This window comes from Coregonus lavaretus (assembly GCF_964263955.1).
Source record: "Coregonus lavaretus genome assembly, chromosome: 17".
Lineage (NCBI taxonomy): Eukaryota > Metazoa > Chordata > Actinopteri > Salmoniformes > Salmonidae > Coregonus > Coregonus lavaretus.
The window spans coordinates 35,167,276-35,189,375 of record NC_140004.1 but is presented as its reverse complement, the minus strand read 5'-3'; the positions used below and the strand labels follow the sequence as shown (position 1 = coordinate 35,189,375).

The following is a 22,100-nucleotide window of genomic DNA, read 5'->3' as shown; positions in this document are numbered from 1 at the left end:
GGTTTAGCATGGAGTTTAGAGTGGTTTAGAATAGGGTTGAGAATGGTTTAGAATGTGGTTGAGAGTGGTTTAGAATGGAGTTGAGAGCGGTTTAGATTGGAGTTGAGAGTGGTTTAGAATGGGGTTGAGAGTGGTTTAGAAAGGGGTTGAGAGTGGTTTAGAAAGGAGTTGAGAGAGGTGTTTAGAATGGAGTTGAGAGTGGTTTAGAATGGAGTTGAGAGGTTTAGAATGGAGTTGAGAGTAGTGTAGAATGGAGTTGAGAGTGGTTTAGAATGGATTTGAGTGGTTTAGAATGGAGTTGAAAATGGAGTTGAGTGGTTTAGCATGGAGTTTAGAGTGGTTTAGAATGGGGTTGAGAATGGTTTAGAATGTGGATGAGAGTGGTTTAGAATGAAGTTGAGAGCGGTTTAGATTGGAGTTGAGAGTGGTTTAGAATGGGGTTGAGAGTGGTTTAGAAAGGGGTTGAGAGTGGTTTAGAAAGGAGTTGAGAGAGGTGTTTATAATGGAGTTGAGAGTGGTTTAGAAAGGAGTTGAGAGGTTTAGAAAGGAGTTGAGAGTAGTGTAGAATGGATTTGAGAGTGGTTTAGAATGGAGTTGAAAATGGAGTTGAGAGTGGTTTAGCATGGAGTTTAAAGTGGTTTAGAATGGGGTTGAGAATGGTTTAGAATGTGGATGAGAGTGGTTTAGAATGTGGTTGAGAGTGGTTTAGAATGTAATTGAAAGTGGTTTAGAATGGAGTTGAGAGTGGTTTAGAATGGAGTTTAGAGTGGTTTAGAATGGGGTTGAGAGTGGTTTAGAATGTGGTTGAGAGTGGTTTAGAATATGGTTGAGAGTGGTTTAGAATAGGGTTGAGAGTGGTTTAGAATGGAGTTGAGAATGGAGTTGAGAGTGGTTTAGAATGGGGTTGAGAGTGGTTTAGAATGGGGTTGAGAGTGGTTTAGAATGGAGTTGAGAGTGGTTTAGAATGTGGTTGAGAGTGGTTTAGAATATGGTTGAGAGTGGTTTAGAATGTGGTTGAAAATGGTTTAGAAGGTGGTTGAGAATGGTTTAGAAGGTGGTTGAGAGTGGTTTAGAATGTAGTTGAGAGTGGTTTAGAATGGAGTTGAGAGTGGTTTAGAAGGTGGTTGAGAGTGGTTTAGAATGTGGTTGAGAGTGGTTTAGAATGTAGTTGAGAGTGGTTTAGAAAGGAGTTGAGAGTGGTTTAGAAAGTAATTGAGAGTGGTTTAGAATAGAGTCGAGCGTGGTTTAGAATGGAGTTGAGTGGTTTAGAATGGAGTTGAGAGTGGTTTCGAATGGAGTTGAGAGTGGTTTAGAATGTGGTTGAGAGTGGTTTAGAATGTGGTTGAGAGTGGTTAAGAATGTGGTTAAGAGTGGTTTAGAATGTGGTTGAGAGTGCTTTTGATTCAAAGCCACACTGTACTGTAGACACTTACTTAACACCATCCTTGTTGTCGAAGGAATGCAGATCAAGAACTTGAGATATGTCCACCCTAGAGAAACAAGTAAGATAAAAAGGTCAACATGTAAAACATGGCTAATTTCTGGTTTCATTATAACGCTATGGGTCAACTTAGGAGGTGCAAACAATGCTTTTATGCTTTTATTTTAACATTCATATTTAATGAAAGCATCAATGTTGATGTCACAATACCACTGGACTGGATAGGACTCATCTGCTCTGTTATTAACCATTTAATGGGGTAATCTGCCATTTATACCACAATTTGTTAATGTTTTAACTGCAGATTGCCCCTTTAAGATCCAGTCCACAGAGAACCATTGACACATGGAGGACAGGAGTTGTGGTTGACAGTGGTTTAGAATGGAGTTGAGAGTGGTTTATCATGTAGTTGAGAGTGGTTTAGAATGGAGTTGAGAGTGGTTTAGAATGTGGTTGAGTGGTTTAGAATGTGGTTGAGATTGGTTTAGAATGGAGTTGAGAGTGGTTTAGAATGGAGTTGAGAGTGGTTTAGAATGTGGTTGAGAGTGGTTTAGAATGGAGTTGAGAGTGGTTTAGAATGGAGTTGAGAGTGGTTTAGAATGGAGTTGAGAGTGGTTTAGAATGGAGTTGAGAGTGGTTTAGAATGTGGTTGAGAGTGGGTTAGAATGGAGTTGAGAGTGGTTTAGAATGTGATTGAGAGTGGTTTAGAATGTGGTTGAGTGTGTAGACATTCCTCTCAGTAGGATCAACAACAACACCAGGCAACCAGAGGACTGATGGGACAGCAGGAAAGGGAAATTAAGCTGTGAAAAAACTGTGTGTATAAAACGAGGCATCAAAGAGGTAAGTACAAAAAAAATATATTCCTGTATTGAGACAGACAGACAGACCGAGCATACCTACAGTGAGGGAAAAAAGTATTTGATCCCCTGCTGATTTTGTACGTTTGCCCACTGACAAAGAAATGATCAGTCTATAATTTTAATGGTAGGTTTATTTGAACAGTGAGAGACAAAATAACAACAAAAAAATCCAGAAAGACGCATGTCAAAAATGTTATAAATTGATTTGCATTTTAATGAGGGAAATAAATATTTGACCCCTCTGCAAAACATGACTTAGTACTTGGTGGCAAAAACCTTGTTGGCAATCACAGAGGTCAGACGTTTCTTGTAGTTGGCCACCAGGTTTGCACACATCTCAGGAGGGATTTTGTTCCACTCCTCTTTGCAGATCTTCTCCAAGTCATTAAGGTTTCGAGGCTGACGTTTGGCAACTCGAACCTTCAGCTCCCTCCACAGATTTTCTATGGGATTAAGGTCTGGAGACTGGCTAGGCCACTCCAGGACCTTAATGTGCTTCTTCTTGAGCCACTCCTTTGTTGCCTTGGCCGTGTGTTTTGGGTCATTGTCATGCTGGAATACCCATCCATGACCCATTTTCAATGCCCTGGCTGAGGGAAGGAGGTTCTCACCCAATATTTGACGGTACATGGCCCCGTCCATCGTCCCTTTGATGCGTTGAAGTTATCCTGTCCCCTTAGCAGAAAAACATCCCCAAAGCATAATGTTTCCACCTCCATGGTTGACGGTGGGGATGGTGTTCTTGGGGTCATAGGCAGCATTCCTCCTCCTCCAAACACGGCGAGTTGAGTTGATGCCAAAGAGCTCGATTTTGGTCTCATCTGACCACAACATTTTCACCCAGTTCTCCTCTGAATCATTCAGATGTTCATTGGCAAACTTCAGACGGGCCTGTATATGTGCTTTCTTGAGCAGGGGGACCTTGCGGGCGCTGCAGGATTTCAGTCCTTCACGGCGTAGTGTGTTACCAATTGTTTCATTGGTGACTATAGTCCCAGCTGCCTTGAGATCATTTGACAAGATCCTCCCGTGTAGTTCTGGGCTGATTCCTCACTGTTCTCATGATCATTGCAACTCCACGAGGTGAGATCTTTCATGGAGCCCCAGGCCGAGGGAGATTGACAGTTCTTTTGTGTTTCTTCCATTTGCGAATAATCACACCAACTGTTGTCACCTTCTCACCAAGCTGCTTGGCGATGGTCTTGTAGCCCATTCCAGCCTTGTGTAGGTCTACAATCTTGTCCCTAACATCCTTGGAGAGCTCTTTGATCTTGGCCATGGTGGAGAGTTTGGAATCTGATTGATTGATTGCTTCTGTGGACAGGTGTCTTTTATACAGGTAACAAGCTGAGATTAGGAGCACTCCCTTTAAGAGTGTGCTCCTAATCTTAGCTCGTTACCTGTATAAAAGACACCTGGGAGCCAGAAATCTTTCTGATTGAGAGGGGGTCAAATACTTATTTCCCTCATTAAAATGCAAATCAATTTATAACATTTTTGACATGCGTTTTTCTGGATTTTTTTGTTGTTATTCGGTCTCTCACTGTTCAAATTAATCTACCATTAAAATTATAGACTGATCATTTCTTTGTCAGTGGGCAAATGTACAAAATCAGCAGGGGATCAAATACTTTTTTCCCTCACTGTAGCTGCTTCATTGACCAGTCCCTCTGGAGTGCAGGATGTTTAAACGAAATACCGGTCACTGTCGAAATTGAATACATTTTTCTCATGTGTTGTTCATAGTTATAGGCCAATGGCTCTGAGACCAGACTGGCCTCATCTAACCTTATTTGTTTTAGTTCTCCTAGCCTTTAGCCGTATCCTTATTCTAGTCCTCCTCTGTTCCTCTGGTGATGTAGAGGCTAACCCAGGCCCTGCAGCCCTCAGTATCACTCCTACTCCCCAGGCGCTATCATTTGCTGACTTCTGTAATCGCAAAAGTCTTGGTTTCTTGCACATAAATATCAGAAGTCTACTTCATAAGTTTGAGTTATTCACTGCGTTAGCACACTCCGCCAACCCTGATGTTCTAGCAGTGTCTGAATCCTGGCTCAGGAAGGCCACCAAAAATTCTGAAATTTCCATCCCCAACTATAACATTTTCCGTCTAGATAGAACTGCCAAAGGGGGTGGAGTTGCAATCTACTGTAGAGATAGCCTGCAGAGCTCTATCATACTATCCAGGTCTGTGCCCAAACAGTTTGAGCTTCTACTTCTAGAAATCCACCTTTCCAGAAATAAGTCTCTCACTGTTGCCGCTTGCTACAGACCCCCCTCAGCCCCCAGCTGTGCCCTGGACACCATATGTGAATTGATTGCCCCCCATTTATCCTCAGAGTTCGTACTGCTTGGTGAAATTGGGATATGCTTAATCCCCCAGCCATCCTACAATCCAAACTAGATGCCCTCAACCTCACGCAAATTATCAACGAACCTACCAGGTACAACCCTAAATCCGTAAACATGGGTACCCTCATAGATATCATCCTGACTAACATACCCTCTAAATACACCTCAGCTGTCTTCAACCAGGATCTCAGCGATCACTGCCTTATTGCCTGCGTCCGTAACGGGTCCGCGGTCAAACGACCACCCCTCATCACTGTCAAACGCTCCCTAAAACACTTTAGCGAGCAGGCCTTCCTAATTGACCTGGCCCAGGTATCCTGGATGGATATAGATCTCATTCCGTCAGTAGAGGATGCCTGGTTGTTCCTTAAAAGTAATTTCCTCTCAATCTTAAATAAACATGCCCCATTCAAAAAATACAGAACTAAGAACCGATATAGCCCCTGGTTCTCCTCAGACTTGACTGCCCTTGACCAGCACAAAAACATCCTTTGGCGTACAGCATTAGCATCAAATAGCCCCCGCGATATGCAACTTTTCAGGGAAGTTAGGAACCAATATACACAAGCAGTCAGGAAAGCAAAGGCTAACTTTTTCAAACAGAAATGTGCATCCTGTAGCACTAACTCCAAAAAGTTTTGGGACACTGTAAAGTCCATGGAGAATAAGAGCACTTCCTCCCAGCTGCCCACTGCACTGAGGCTAGGAAACACTATCACCACCGATAAATCTACAATAATCGAGAATTTTAACAAGCATTTTGCTACAGCTGGCCATGCTTTCCATCTGGCTACCACTACCCCGGCCACCAACTCTGCACCCTCTGCTGCAACTTGCCCATGCCCCCCCCCCGCTTCTCCTTCACACAAATTCAGACAGCTGATGTTTTGAAAGCGCTGCAAAATCTGGACCCCTACAAATCAGCTGGGCTAGACAATCTGGACCCTTTCTTTCTAAAACTAGCCGCCGAAATTGTCGCAACCCCTATTACTAGTCTGTTCAACCTCTCTTTCATAACGTCTGAAATCCCCAGAGATTGGAAAGCTGCCGCGGTCATCCCCCTCTTCAAAGGGGGTGACACTCTAGATCCAAACTGCTACAGACCTATATCCATCCTGCCCTGCCTTTCGAAAGTATTTGAAAGCCAAGTTAACAAACAGATCACCGACCATTTCGAATACCACCGTACCTTCTCCGCTATGCAATCCGGTTTCCGAGCTGGTCATGGGTGCACTTCAGCCACGCTCAAGGTCCTAAACGATATTATAACCGCGATTGATAATAGACAGTACTGTGCAGCCGTCTTCATCGACCTGGCCAAGGCTTTCGACTCTGTCAACCACCGCATTCTTATTGGCAGACTAAATAGCCTTGGTTTCTCAAATGACTGCCTTGCCTGGTTCACCAACTACTTCTCAGATAGAGTTCAGTGTGTCAAATCGGAGGGCCTGTTGTCTGGACCTATGGCAGTCTCTATGGGGGTGCCACAGGGTTCAATTCTTGGGCCGACACTTTTCTCTGTGTATATCAATGATGTCGCTCTTGCTGCTGGTGACTCTCAGATCCACCTCTACGCAGACGACACCATTTTGTATACATCCGGCCCTTCATTGGACACTGTGTTAACAAACCTCCAAACGAGCTTCAATGCCATACAACACTCCTTCAGTAGCCTCCAACTGCTCTTAAACACTAGTAAAACTAAATGCATGCTTTTCAATCGAACGCTGCTGGCACCCGCCCACCCGACTAGAATCACCACTCTCGACGGGTCTGACCTAGAGTATGTGGACAACTACAAATACCTAGGTGTCTGGTTAGACTGTAAACTCAACTTCCAAACTCACATAAAGAATCTCCAATCCAAAGTTAAATCTAGAATCGGCTTCCTATTTCGCAACAAAGCCTCCTTCACTCATGCTGCCAAACATGCCCTCGTAAAACTGACTATCCTACCGATCCTTGACTTCGGCGATGTCATTTACAAAATAGCCTCCAACACTCTACTCAGCAAATTGGATGTAGTCTATCACAGTGCCATCCGTTTTGTCTCCAAAGCCCCATACACTACCCACCACTGTGACCTGTACGCTCTTGTTGGCTGGTCCTCACTACATGTTCGTCGTCAAACCCACTGGCTCCAGGCCATCTATAAATCACTGCTAGGCAAATCCCCGCCTTATCTTAGCTCATTGGTCACCATAGCAGCACCCACCCGTAGTCTGCGCTCCAGCAGGTATATCTCACTGGTCATTCCCAAAGCCAACACCTCCTTTGGCCGCCATTCCTTCCAGTTCTCTGCTGCCAATGACTGGAACGAATTGCAAAAATCTCTGAAGCTGGAGACTCTTATCTCCCTCAATAACTTTAAGCATCAGTTGTCAGAGCACCTTACCGATCACTGCACCTGTACACAGCCCATCTGAAATTAGCCCACCCAACTACCTCATCCCTATATTGTTATTTATTTTGCTCTTTTGCACCCCAGTATCTCTATTTGCACATAATCTCTTGCACATCTAGCATTCCAGTGTTAATACTATTGTAATTATTTTGCACTATAGCCTATTTATTGCCTTACCTCCATAACTTGCTACATTTGCACACACTGTATATATATTTTCTGTTGTATTTTTGACTTTATGTTTTTTACCCCATATGTAACTCTGTTTTGTTTTTATTGCACTGCTTTGCTTTATCTTGGCCAGGTCGCAGTTGTAAATGAGAACCTGTTCTCAACTGGCTTACCTGGTTAAATAAAGGTGAAATAAAATAAAAATAAAACTTTGTCATTAGTTCTCCTAAGGGACAGTTAGACATTTACTGGTGTGAGGGGGGGGGGGGGGGGGGTTGTCCAAAATAGGGCAAGGTTGTATCACTTTTTTTTTGCTTTGGGGAGGGTTGTTACGGACATATTCATATCTCTCCCTATCCCAGTCTGCTGTCCCCACATGCTTCAAGATTGCTACCATTGTCCCTGTACCCAAGAAAGCAAAGGTAACTGAACTAAATGACTATCGCCCCGTAGCACTCACTTCTGTCATCATGAAGTGCTTTGAGAGACTAGTCAAGGATCATATCACTTCTACCTTACCTGCAACCCTAGGCCCACTTCAATTTGCTTACCGCCCCAATAGACGATGCAATCGCCATCACACTGCCCTATCCAATCTGGACAAGAGGAATACCTATGTAAGAATGCTGTTCATTGACTATAGCTCAGCATTCAACACCATAGTACCCTCCAAGCTCATCATTAAGCTTGAGGCCCTGGGTCTGAACCCCGCCCTGTGCAACTGGGTCCTGGACTTCCTGATGGGCCGCCCCCAGGTGATGAACGTAGGAAACAACACCTCCACTTCGCGGATCCTCAACACTGGGGCCACACAAGGGTGCGTGCTTAGCCCCCTCCTGTACCCCTGTTCACCCATGACTGCGTGGCCAAGCACGCCTCCAACTCAATCATCAAGTTTGCAGATGACACAACAGTAGTAGACTTGATTACCAACAATGACGAGACAGCCTACAGGGAGGAGGTGAGGGCTCTGGGAGTGTGGTGCCAGGAAAATAACCTCTCACTCAACGTCAACAAAACAAAGGAGATGATCGTGGACTTCAGGAAACAGCAGAGGGAGCACCCCCCTATCCACATCGACAGGACTGCAGTGGAGAAGGTGGAAAGCTTCAAGTTCCTCGGTGTACACATCACTGACAAACTAAAATGGTCCACCCACACAGACAGTGTGGTGAAGAAGGCACAACAGCGCCTCTTCAACCTCAGGAGGCTGAAGAAATGTGGCTTGGCACCTAAAACCCTCACAAACTTTTACAGATGCACAATTGAGAGCATCCTGTCGGGCTGTATCACCGCCTGGTACGGCAACTGCACCGCCCACAACCGCAGGGCTCTCCAGAGGGTGGTGCGGTCTGCCCAACGCATCACCGGGGGCAAACTACCAGCCCTCCAGGACACCTGCAGCACCCGATGTCAAAGGAAGGCCAAAAAGATCATCAAGGACAACAACCACCCGAGCCACTGCCTGTTCACCCCGCTATCATCCAGAAGGCTAGGTCAGTACAGGTGCATCAAAGCTGGGACAGAGAGAATGAAAAACAGCTTCTAACTCAAGGCCATCAGACTGTTAAATAGCCATCACTAGCACATTAGAGGCTGCTACGGCCTATTGAAATCACTGGCCACTTTAAGAAATGGAACACTAGTCACTTTAATAATGTTTACATATCTTGCATTACTCATCTCATATGTATATACTGTATTCTATAATATTCTACTGTATCTTAGTCCATGCCGCTCTGTCATTGCTTGTCCATATATGTATATATTCTTAATTCCCGCAATAACATCTGCTAAACACGTGTATGTGACAAATAAAATTAGATATGGTTAGCCCCCCTTTCTGTTTTGGCCTTTCATGTTCTCTGTTGTATCTCTGGGGTGCAGAGTGGATCTGAGAGACACACCCTGCCTTTGACACATGCAGAGCAGCACTGATTTCATTCAGCCAGCACCTACTTGTGTCTTATATCTCACACACACAGAATGGGTGGTGCCTGGTGGGGCGTCAGAGAGGGGTCAGAGAGCAAGGGTTTGTGGGTAACTGAAAACCCTAGGATTGGGGGTTGTGTAGGCGGGGGGGGGGGGGGGGGGGGGGGGTGCAGGCCTGTGGCTCAAATACAAGTCATTCATGGCTGATATGTTTCATCTGTGTTTCAAGAACAAAGCTGGAAAAACACGCAAGGGGGATAATTGTGTGTGTGTGTGAGAGAGAGAGTTTTACGTCTTTAAAAATAGTCATAGTAAAACCCCTGTAACATGCAGCATGGCTGTGTCTCCATGTTTGGTTATGTCTCCAGGTGAGAGTAGTGCTACAGTAGACAATGGTACACGTTCAATCACCACCCACCGTTCATATAGGCCAAATGAACCAACCCACCTTGACTTCTGAGTTTCCAGAATCTTGACCAGACCATTTATAGACCTGTAGAGGGAAGATGTTTATGATTATGTACAATACACTCTATTACATAAAGGAATCACACATCTGATCTGAACAATCAAAAAGCGCAATTACAAATGGAAACAGGTCCTCACTTGACTATTATTTTAACAGGACAGTGTATTAGTAAAAAGGTCTGTAAAAAGTGACTAGTGGTCACCTGACGGTGTCTCTGAGGTGGTTGAGCTCCTCTCCAGTCACCAGGTCAGTCTTATTGATGATGGTCAGATCTGCCAGGGCTATCTGCCTGCACATTCAACAGTAGAACCAATACAGTTACCTTAACAAAGCTGTATGGTGGTAACACTGGTGCTGGTATTCCACTGGTGTTCCCAAGCCCTCCTGAGGTGTGTGTGTGGCATTGTAAAGGACGTGCCACACTCAAATGGGACCCCCATTATGTTGGAGACGAAAACAGCAATAGAAACCGAGAGCAGTGTGACATTAGTCTCTGTAGGATCAACAACAACACCAGGCAACCAGAGGACTGATGGGACAGCAGGAAAGGGAAATTAAACTGAGAAAAAACTGTGTGTATAAAACGAGGCATCAAAGAGGTAAGTACAAAATAAAAATTATTCCTGTATTGAGACAGACAGACAGACAGACAGAGCATACCTAGCTGCTTCATTGACCAGTCCCTCTGGTTTCTCCTCTGTCAGATGCTGCAGGAAGATAATTAATTAACCAAAGTTAGTGAGACCAACTTTCTGTTCTGACACTTCACTATCCTCCAGTCCACTGATGCGAAAGAAAGTGTAAGCTAGTTTTCACCTTTAACTTTATTTCAAACTTGATTCAGCACTGGGATTGGAGAGTAGATACATGGACCAAAACTGACACAAAAAGTGACATCCCCAAAATGAAGAGAAGAACGTGAATGACACTCATCAATCCAACCTGTGATACGAGATAGAAATCACCTGCTGAAACATTTTGAAACCACAAGAGATAAATCAGATCAATTTTCTATTTGTGTCCTGCCACTGTATCAGGGATGGAGCCAGCGCTGGTTTCATCTCCTGAGTGAAATATGTAATAACAGAGGGACTAGGGATCGTAACCTCTTCTCCTCACCCCTAAACATCAACCTGTCAGAGGATGTCCCTCAGCTACGGCCTAGCGAGTGATGGAAATCAAAAACTAAATACAATGACCACCACTATTAAATCACCTTCCTCTATCACCATACCATGAGAGTCTGGGGCCTGATGGTGAGTGAGAGGCCTGGGACTTGAGTTCTCATCTGTCCCCAGTCAGAAGAGTATTTCAGGAGCAGAGGATCGGAGAAAGGGGGGTTAGGGGGTGTGACAGTCCCATAAGAGTGATCTGCTCTGATATCAATTACCCCTTCAGTTTCAATCATCCTCTCCCTCTCTGTCCTCTTTCCCCCCCTTCCTCTTCGTGTGAGGGCCGAGGTGGCACCTAGGCCGTGAACGTGTCAACTCGCCAAGCATGACAACCTCAGATTACAGCCTATTATCCAGGTGTCACTTGACCTGTTCCTCTCCAAAGTGATTAAAGGCTTTTGAGTTTGGGAGGGTGGTGTGTGTGTGTGTGTGTGTGTGTGCATGGGTGTACAGGGTTTGGAACTCTCTATAGCCTCTACAACTTGCGGACAAGACAAGATTGTTTGACAGATTCTGAGGATTGTTATGTGATGTCAACTTTTCAATTTGACAATGAACTGGAAATTACTCCAGTTCATTTTGAGAAATACAATTTTTATATTCCTGCCTGAGGATTTCTACCAAAATAAACAACTGGGAAGTCGGAAATCTCTGACTTCTGTGCATTCAAGACAACTTGGAACAAACGCTGGCTGGGAAAAATAGTTTTGAACGGTCATCCAACTCGGAATTCCAAGTGGGAAACTCGGGCATCTTTCTAGAGCTCTGACAGACGTCATGATTTGAACACATTTTTTTCAGAGTTCCCAGTTGTCTTGAAAGCCCCATTTCTTTCAGGAGAATGTAGAGTACATTTTGACAAATGAACCCAGACTCAGCCATGTTTGACAGATTCTGAGGATTGTTATGTGATGTCAACTTTTCAATTTGACACGAACTGCAAAAATCTCTGAAGCTGGAGACACTTATCTCCCTCACCATCTTTAAGCATCAGTTGTCAGAGCAGCTTACCGATCACTGCACCTGTACACAGCCATTCTGTAATTAGCACACCCAAATACCTCATCCCCATATTGTTATTTATTTTGCTCATTTGCACCCCAGTATCTCTATTTGCACATCATCTTCTGCACATCTATCACTCCAGTGTTAATACTAAATTGTAATTATTTTGCACTATGGCCTATTTATTGCCTTACCTCCATAACTTACCACATTTGCACACACTGTATATACAGTGGGGAAAAAAAGTATTTAGTCAGCCACCAATTGTGCAAGTTCTCCCACTTAAAAAGATGAGAGAGGCCTGTAATTTTCATCATAGGTACACGTCAACTATGACAGACAAAATGAGAAAAAAAAATCCAGAAAATCACATTGTAGGAGTTTTGATGAATTTATTTGCAAATTATGGTGGAAAATAAGTATTTGGTCACCTACAAACAAGCAAGATTTCTGGCTCTCACAGACCTGTAACTTCTTCTTTAAGAGGCTCCTCTGTCCTCCACTCATTACCTGTATTAATGCCACCTGTTTGAACTTGTTATCAGTATAAAAGACACCTGTCCACAACCTCAAACAGTCACACTCCAAACTCCACTATGGCCAAGACCAAAGAGCTGTCAAAGGACACCAGAAACAAAATTGTAGACCTGCACCAGGCTGGGAAGACTGAATCTGCAATAGGTAAGCAGCTTGGTTTGAAGAAATCAACTGTGGGAGCAATTATTAGGAAATGGAAGACATACAAGACCACTGATAATCTCCCTCGATCTGGGGCTCCACACAAGATCTCACCCCGTGGGGTCAAAATGATCACAAGAACGGTGAGCAAAAATCCCAGAACCACACGGGGGGACCTAGTGAATGACCTGCAGAGAGCTGGGACCAAAGTAACAAAGCCTACCATCAGTAACACACTACGCCGCCAGGGACTCAAATCCTGCAGTGCCAGACGTGTCCCCCTGCTTAAACCAGTACATGTCCAGGCCTGTCTGAAGTTTGCTAGAGTGCATTTGGATGATCCAGAAGAGGATTGGGAGAATGTCATATGGTCAGATGAAACCAAAATAGAACTTTTTGGTAAAAACTCAACTCGTCGTGTTTGGAGGACAAAGAATGCTGAGTTGCATCCAAAAGAACACCATACCTACTGTGAAGCATGGGGGTGGAAACATCATGCTTTGGGGCTGTTTTTCTGCAAAGGGACCAGGACGACTGATCTGTGTAAAGGAAAGAATGAATGGGGCCATGTATCGTGAGATTTTGAGTGAAAACCTCCTTCCATCAGCAAGGGCATTGAAGATGAAACGTGGCTGGGTCTTTCAGCATGACAATGATCCCAAACACACCGCCCGGGCAACGAAGGAGTGGCTTCGTAAGAAGCATTTCAAGGTCCTGGAGTGGCCTAGCCAGTCTCCAGATCTCAACCCCATAGAAAATCTTTGGAGGGAGTTGAAAGTCCGTGTTGCCCAGCGACAGCCCCAAAACATCACTGCTCTAGAGGAGATCTGCATGGAGGAATGGGCCAAAATACCAGCAACAATGTGTGAAAACCTTGTGAAGACTTACAGAAAACGTTTGACCTGTGTCATTGCCAACAAAGGGTATATAACAAAGTATTGAGAAACTTTTGTTATTGACCAAATACTTATTTTCCACCATAATTTGCAAATTAATTAATTAAAAATCCTACAATGTGATTTTCTGGAATTTTTTTTCTCATTTTGTCTGTCATAGTTGACGTGTACCTATGATGAAAATTACAGGCCTCTCTCATCTTTTTAAGTGGGAGAACATGCACAATTGGTGGCTGACTAAATACTTTTTTCCCCACTGTAGATTATCTATTGTGTTTTTGACTGTACGTTTTGTTTATTTCATTTGTTTATTTCACAACTCTGTGTTGTTGTTGTTTTTATCGCACTGCTTTGCTTTAACTTGGCCAGGTCGCAGTTGTAAATGAGAACTTGTTCTCAACTGGCTTACCTGGTTAAATAAAGGTGAAATAAATAAAATAAATAAATGTCTGAATGAGCTTTTACCTGCATTGCGTACTTAGCATCAATGACTGTGACAATACCTGTAAACAAACAAAAGCAGAAAAGACAATAAGAGGGCTTGTGTATTCAATTAACTCTGACCCTGCAGCCTTTTGGTGTTTGGTCCAGCTTGTGTGTTCAAGTCACTTTCTATGTCCACTTGTGGTCTTTCCAAGCATTCTCTGTCATAACAGAAGAAACAGCTGAGTATTCCTCCTGGGAAGTGGACATGCTATACATTTTGTCCTTTCTACAACTGGAGGCTCCTAACCCCCCCCCCCCCCCCCCCCCCCCCCCCATGAACACCACATGGAATACACACCTATTGCTCCTAAACACACCAACTGGAACACACGTTTAGCACAAAATGTTTTTTTTTACCGTCTAGATAGATGTCACTCCCTAGTTCTGCATCAACCCAGAACATGGAGGCCACAGCACCTGAGAGGGTGAATTAGAGAGATATTTAGATAGCATACCGCAACATTAAAGAAGTATTAAGAACATTAAAGAAGTAAAACACAACATTATCAGGAGACATTTCCTAACCATTACAGTTTGCCTCTGCCCCAAGCACAGCCACATTTAACATCCTAGAACTCAGTGGACCAGTTAAAAATAATTTGAGCAGCTTTCAATTGTTTTTCTCCCCGTAGGTACATTTAGATTGCTTCCAGGCATTTCCATTTCTCCGTGGGGGAAGTTATTCCAGTGCCATGTCACCGCAACAGGCCTAGCTTGTTCACATAATGCACTTTTGTCAAACCGTCAGGCGAGAATAAGAAAGCATGGTAAATATTTGATAGGAGAGTAATGAAAACACTGTTTGTGAGTGGCATCCCACGCACCACCCGTCCAGCCTCTTCCTCAATGGGAGGTGCCAGCCCCCTGAGACCTCTCTGATTGACAGGCCTGTCTGGGCCAATGACAGCCCTGTCTCAATCAATAACCAGCCTGTCTCAGCCAATGACACAGTGGAGGGGTGAGGAGAGTCCCGGTCTGAGCGTGCTCTGTCAGGCCTGTGTGTGGACCAGTGGTATGTAGCTGGCTGCGTCTCTGGACCACTGACACCTGTCACTTACTGACACACTCCAGTCGTCACAGGGCTCGCCCCGTAATGGCCTCCTATTGATTTCCTTTCCCCCCTGGCTAAACGTTTACGGCCTGATGGCTTCCCTGTCCTGATGGAAATAGGTTGTTCAGATATCACCCCCCGCCCCACCCCAATAACCCTGGCACTGTCCCAGAGCACAGTGTTATTGGTCTTAAGTAAGAAGAAGCTCAACTAGCTGGGCTTGTCTAGAAGTGTCCGTCTGGAGTCAAACTAAGGCCAACAATGCAAAGCTTTGGTTGAGCATGCTGGAACTGAATAGTATTGAGAATGTCACCTAAACATTGCAGTGAATTCAATCTAGCCTAAATGTATGGAAACAACATGCTATTCAACTAAGTTTCAACGAAAAGTGTCCCACTAGTCACTACAGCAGCAAATGCCATCCTATTACAATAGTTTCTTGACTGTCGACACAAACATGAAATACGAGGGCATCTATTTGCATAGCAGACGGCATAGCACTCAGGCTTCAAATATCATCCTGATGAAGTGAAATTCTATTTAAATATATTACACTTGCTGTTGAAACATGCCGGTGTATACTTTGTGAACTTGTTGTTGCTATAACGTCCAGCTATATTCTAACCAAACATAAGAGAGTAAACAGATTGAAGTTGACAGAGTGAAGCGTTCCTCTAGAACAGCGATTGTAAAACTGTGGTTTGCGAGTCGCAGGAGGTTTCGAATGGGTCGCAGGTGTCTTTATTTTAGTTTAACTTGTTTTGAGGGGATGAAAAATACTCCAGTCTGAACCTAAACTACTAAAGCCAGGTAGAAAGTGTGTAGAAATGACGATGAACCTATATTTTTTATAATTTAACCTCTGAACAATTTTTCTTCAATCACAGTATCTTCAATATAGAGTTATTAGCAGCGCTATTTAGCGGATTTGGTTGATTTTGTGGTCTCAAACCAGTGAGCTTAACATTCTTCATCAAGAATATGGACAAAATGGATTATTGACAATGGAAAAGGTGGGTATGTTGTTCACTTGTCATATAAATTGCTAAATTTACTATCAATATAGCATTAAAAATAGCTTTCCAGGTGGCATTTTGACGATTTTTTTTTCACAATGCCAATATTGGGTCGCGTGTGGATAGTCTAAGCTAACCAAGCATCTCCACGTGTAAGGTACTGCATTGTAATGTGAACCACAAACAGTAGCTATTCAAAGTTGACTTTAATTCAACTGTGAGGGTTTGTGATGTTATTTAACTTACCTGGATCTGCAAGTCCTGTCGTTTCTAGAAGAATATAGTCAAACTTTCCTTTCTTCTGCATGAGGTTTTCTATGGCTTTCAGGCCATTGTCTCTAGAGGACGGAATGATTGTTGAGATTAGGAATGGTAGGTATTGTCAATTGAAAATTCTACATGTCAACTTAATGCTCAGCAGGGTATGATGTCCATACAGATTTTAAACCTAATGCAATGAAAGGGGATGTATTATCTAAGACTAAGTGGCAATGTTTCAACCAGTTGAATGAAAGGGCAGATTTTAGATGTCCGCTTAAATAGACATACCCAAACTTAATTATTTTCATGAGAATACTCCAGTCTGAACCTACACTACTAAAGCCAGGTAGAAAGTGTGTAGAAATGACGATGAACCTATATTTTTTTATAATTTAACCTCTGAACTATTTTTCTTCAATCACAGTATCTTCAATATCGAGCTATTAGCAGCGCTATTTAGCGGATTTGGTTGATTTTGTGGTCTCAAACCAGTGAGCTTAACATTCTTCATCAAGAATATGGGCAAAATGGATTATTGACAATGGAAAAGGTGGGTGTTGTTCACTTGTCATATAAATTGCTAAATTTACTATCAATATAGCATTAAAAATAGCTTTCCAGGTGGCATTTTGGCCAAAAGGCTTCTCAACAGCTTCTACCCCCAAGCCATAAGACTCCTGAACAGCTAATCATGGCTACCCGGACTATTTGCACTGCCCCCCCCAACCCCACCCCATCTTTTTACGCTGCTGCTACTCTGTTAATTATTTATGCATAGTCACTTTAACTCTACCCACATGTACATATTACCTCAACTAGCCGGTGCCCCCGCACATTGACTCTGCACCGGTACCCCCCTGTATATAGCCTCCCTACTGTAATTTTATTTTACTTCTGCTCTTTTTTTCTCAACACTTTTTTGTTGTTGTTGTTGTTTTATTTTACTTTTTTATAAAAAATTAAATGCATTGTTGGTTAAGGGCTGTAAGTAAGCATTTCACGGTAATGTCTACACCTGTTGTATTCGGCGCATGTGGCAAATAAAATTTGATTTGAGATGGCTTGAACAATAACTGGTAATGTTGCATAGTTTTAGAAAGGTCACCTTTCTGACAAAAAATACTTATAAATTGCTGAGGTGTACTCACTTTTGAGAACACAAGCTCAAGTACATAGTACAAATATTATGAGAATACATGTATGAAAAATCATATGATTTTTTTCCTATTCAACAAAAGTGGGGTAATAGGGCTTGAAATGACTGAAATGCTTTCTAAATATAGTAACAATCAAATTATAAATGACATACTATAAGATTTCACATTTCTTAACTATAAAATAAATATGTTCATTCTTAGTGACAGTACAATATTGGCAAAAATAAAATCTGGATAGGCCAGAAAATGTGACACGTCACTCCCTATGCAAATGTGGGGTCTGAAACCTGACACTTCAAGTCAGCTCTGCTGAGAGAGTGGAAACAGAGAGCAGACATCTTTTTGGCATTATAAAGCATGGGACCCTACTGTGTTCACAGAGCACTTTGTACACCAAAATGTCAGTCGGAACCGGTCCAGAACCGCTCAAAGTCCTCCATATGGGGGACTTAACATTGAAGTTAAACATACATACTTCACGGAGCAGCAGAGGCAGCCGTTCCTGAGCTCCAGCCATTCCTCATACAGCTCTCCTGCCTGGCTCACAGCTAGAGACTTCTCCAGAGCACTACCTACAGGACAGATGAGGGACACCAATCATTATCAGAGCAGTAAACATCTGGGTGTTCTGCTGACTGGACTCTCTCAAATGTTGTGCACAAATTTGTTAACATCCCTTTTAGTGAGCATTTCTCCTTTGCCAAGATAATCCATCCACCTGACAGGTGTGGCATATCAAGAAGCTGTTTAAACAGCATGATCATTACACAGGTGCACCGTGTACTGGGGAAAATAAAAGGCCACTCTAAAATGTGCAGGTTTGTCACACAGCACAATGCCACAGATGTCAAAAATTTTGAGGGAACGTGCAATTGGCATGCTGACTGCAGGAATGTCGACTAGAGTTGTTGCCAGAGAATGTAATGTTAATTTCTCTACCATAAGCCACCTCCAATATCGCTTCAGAGAATTTGGCAGTACGTCCAACCGGCCTCACAACCACAGACCACGTGTAACCACTCCAGCCCAGGACCTCCACATCCGCCTTCTTCAGCTGCGGGATCGTCTGAGACCAGCCACCCAGACAGCTGATGAAACTGCGGGTTTGCACAACTAAATAATTAATGCTCAAACTGTCAGAAACCGTCTCAGGGAAGCTCATCTGCGTGCTCGTCGTCCTCACCAGGGTCTTAACCTGACTGCAGTTCGGCGTCGGCCACTGGCACGCTGGAAAAGTGTGCTCTTCACGAATGAATCCCGGGTTCAACTGTACCGGGCAGATGGCGTCTTGTGGGCGAGTGGTTTGCTAATGTCAACCTTGTGAACTGAGTGCCCCATTGTGTAGGTGGGGTTATGGTACGGGCAGGCATAAGCTACGGACAACAAACACAATTGCATTTATTTGATGGCAATTTGAATGAACAGCGATACTGTGACGAGATCCTGAGGCCCATTGTCGTGCCATTCATCCGCCACCATCACCTCATGTTTCAGCATGATAATGCAAGGCCCCATGTCGCAAGGATCTGGACACAATTCCTTGAAGCTGAAAATGTCCCAGTTCTTCCATGGCCTGCATACTCACCAGACATGTCACCCATTGAGCATGTTTGGGATGCTCTGGATCGACATGTACGACAGCGTGTTCCAGTTCCTGCCAATATACAGCAACTTCACACAGCCATTGAAGACGAGTGGGACAACATTCCACAGGCCACAATCAACAGCCTGATCAACTCTATACGAAGGAGATGTGTCGCGCTGCATGAGGCAAAAGGTGGTCACACCAGATACTGACTGGTTTTCTGATCCACGCCTCTACCTTTTTTTTAAGGCATCTGTGACCAACAGATGCATATCTGTATTCCCAGTCATGTGAAATCCATAGATTAGGGCCTAATGAATTGTAACTCAGTAAAACCTTTGAAATTGTTGCATGTTGTGTTTATATTTTTGTTCAGTGTAGCATTCACAACACAGATCTATTGTAGGCCTATTTCATGGTTAAGATAATTGACTTTAGCCAGACTAAACACTGTTTCTCATGTCAGGCTATAAAGGACCCTGCAGCATCTCAAGGGATTCATATAGGTTTGAACAGAGCTCTTTGCTGCTCCCTAGCGCACTTTAAATAAAGATTCACCCATTTTGAATGTTATATTGTTTTTGAGCATCTCTGCGTGATGTGCTATCGATTCCCTGGGTCATTTCATGTTTCGAACTGTATCTGATCTATTGCAGTTCAAACAGGCAGAAATTGGGCCTGTATGACGGAGCATTGTGATAAAACCGCTCTCACTACACTGGAAGTTAATTGGAATACGACTTTTAGATCGCGAAAACGTCTATCATACATGTCAAATGTCAATACTAGCCGATGTCATAACGTGGGAGGTTGTCTTCTCTCGAATGAGCCATTGATAATATTTTTGCGATATTCTTACCTGGAGAAATGTTTTATTTAACAGAGCGTCTAACACATTTCTCCTATTTGTCTGCCTCTTCAGTAAAAGGTGCATTGCATGGTGCTGTTGTGAATGTCAGACTCCACTCTGTGAGGCACATCGATCTGCAGGTTGAACATGGTGAGATTGTAGACTCCTAAATTGATAGTGCAGTTTGTTTAGGCGATTTTACAGCTAACTAGCTACTTCACATGCTGTTATTGACTTTGGTATCATTGTGTGTAGCTACGTTTGCTAGCTAGCAACCTAGCTAACTAGCTAGCCAGCCAGCCCATAGACAGCATTGCAATGTGGGTTTTGTAGTCGACTTGAGCTGCAACAATTTCCACAACAATTTTCACATTGCTACCAACCTTATTATAACAACAAAATGAAACATTTGTTCACAAATTTTTTTTTCTCACATATTAGTGTAATGTAACACTGTAAATTATAGGATTTTTGGGGTGCATTTTACCTTTAACCATATGATACAACCAACAAGAAAACATTCACACCATCGAATACAATGTCATTGCAAAACATCTGTAATGAAGCAACAAGTAATTTTGTACCTTTATGAAAAAATAAAGACAGTGCAACCTATATAGACCATAAAAATGGACATACCTTCTCCAAATTCATTGAGTATGACAGCGATTCTCTTATTGTGTTGCTCAGTTAAAATGTAGTTCAACAGTGTCGTCTTCCCAGCACCTATATGGGTTATAAATGAACTGTTATAGTCTGCAGAAGAGGTATGATTTATATGAATAGCACACTGTAATTACTATAGATTTCTATCCCAGTGGTCAGTCACTAACCCTGACCATGGGGAGCTACTGGGTGGGCAGACTTTTGTTCCAGCCCCACAATAACACATCTGATTCAACTAGGGCCTAAACAAAGTATTTGTGAACTAGCCGAACCAGGTGTTTTAGTGCTAGGGTTGAACAAAACCCTGCACATCATGCATCTCTCGATGACCAAGATTGATGAGCACTACCTGTCTGACAACACAGCAGTATGCATGGGGGTGGGAACTAGACTTAACTGACAGTCATACCGAGGTAGCCTGTGATGATGGTCACAGGTATCTGCTCGCCAGGTGAGAGAGGCTTTCCTGCGATGGGGACCAACTCTGGGCAATCATCCTCCTCGTCCATTAAGACCTCATACATGGCTGTTATGTCTGCAAACAGGACAATCTGTAAATCTGTATTGATAGCGTTATAACGTTAGCTTGCCTAACATATAGCTAATATAAACGTTAACATTTCATTTAAATCACGGGTGCAGTTCTGAGTCAGCGCTAACAACCTTAGGTTGAATCTGGCATATATTGGTCAGATTGCCAGATGTTATGTGGGACCGTTTAAAACGCAGCCAGCAGTGCTTTGGTGAAGTCAGCTAGCTATTTCTAGTGCTAGGCTAGCTAGCTAACTCTGCTGCTGCCCATTCGTGCATACAGGGAAATGCTAGAACACTGCTGCGTTTAAAACTGTCCCATCAGTATGACAAGTGTCAGTGTGAAGCAAATAAAAGCGATTCATTACATTTACCTGGTTATATCTTTGATTTCATAGATAGACAATTATTTTCATGCTGATGTTTATGTCATGTGTTCCTTTCAATTTTGTTGTAGCTGTGTGCAACGATATATATAATCCGTCTGAGAAAAGGGATTACCAGTTAAACTGTTCCGCAAGACCGACCGACATCTCCGAGACGTAGGTTACGTTCAAAGAATATTGATGAAAAAATAAGTACGCCTATTGTCATTTGAAGAAAATACACACATCGAAATCAATAAGACGTATTAACTAAGCATTGTTGCACCATGAACTAGCAAGGTGCAGCTGTGCTGTCACGTCAACAAAAAGTTATTGTTTTACGGTAGAGGGTGCGCGCACCTAGCTGTTCAATCCGGGTTCATGCACTCCCTGGGCCCCCATGCTATGGGCCCCCAGGCTATAGGCCCCTGGAACGTTGGGTAATCATCTCATGGTGCCCCTGCCGCATTGACCTCATAGCATATTGTTGGTCATGATAGAAAGGCTAGAGGTTGTTTTTGGTGTATTTTAGCTAACCCTGACCTTAACCGAATGATCATATCATGCTACGTTTATTCTCCTAACCTGCTGTGTAAGTTCCCTCTAACCTAATTAAGCTAATTGGTTATTTGCTTTATATGTAAATACTGTATTATTGACATAGCTCATCCATATAACTACTGCTGTACCTTTTTCCTACTTATACAGTATATTGTCCATACTGTCTATACACATCACATATTTATATT

At 43.2% G+C, this 22,100-nt stretch overlaps 1 protein-coding gene across 2 annotated transcripts; it reads right to left on the bottom strand.

Annotated features, from left to right (window-relative positions):
* Window positions 1-1,360: 1,360 nt before the first annotated feature.
* On the bottom strand, window positions 1,361-21,451 carry cbwd (COBW domain containing). Of its 2 annotated transcripts, none has more exons than XM_084181173.1 (11): window positions 21,361-21,451; window positions 20,865-21,014; window positions 20,429-20,515; window positions 17,830-17,926; window positions 16,183-16,274; window positions 14,227-14,286; window positions 13,849-13,886; window positions 10,293-10,339; window positions 9,835-9,921; window positions 9,612-9,656; window positions 1,361-1,490 (listed from the first exon to the last, which is right to left on the bottom strand). In XM_084181173.1, the coding sequence occupies exons 2-11, from the start codon at window positions 20,977-20,979 to the stop codon at window positions 1,430-1,432; spliced, it is 729 nt and encodes a 242-aa protein (XP_084037299.1). In that variant the 5' UTR covers window positions 20,980-21,014; window positions 21,361-21,451; the 3' UTR covers window positions 1,361-1,429. The 2 variants fall into 2 exon arrangements, with proteins under 2 accessions (XP_084037299.1, XP_084037300.1); XM_084181174.1 differs by having other exon boundaries at window positions 20,865-20,990; window positions 21,361-21,448.
* Window positions 21,452-22,100: the final 649 nt, after the last annotated feature.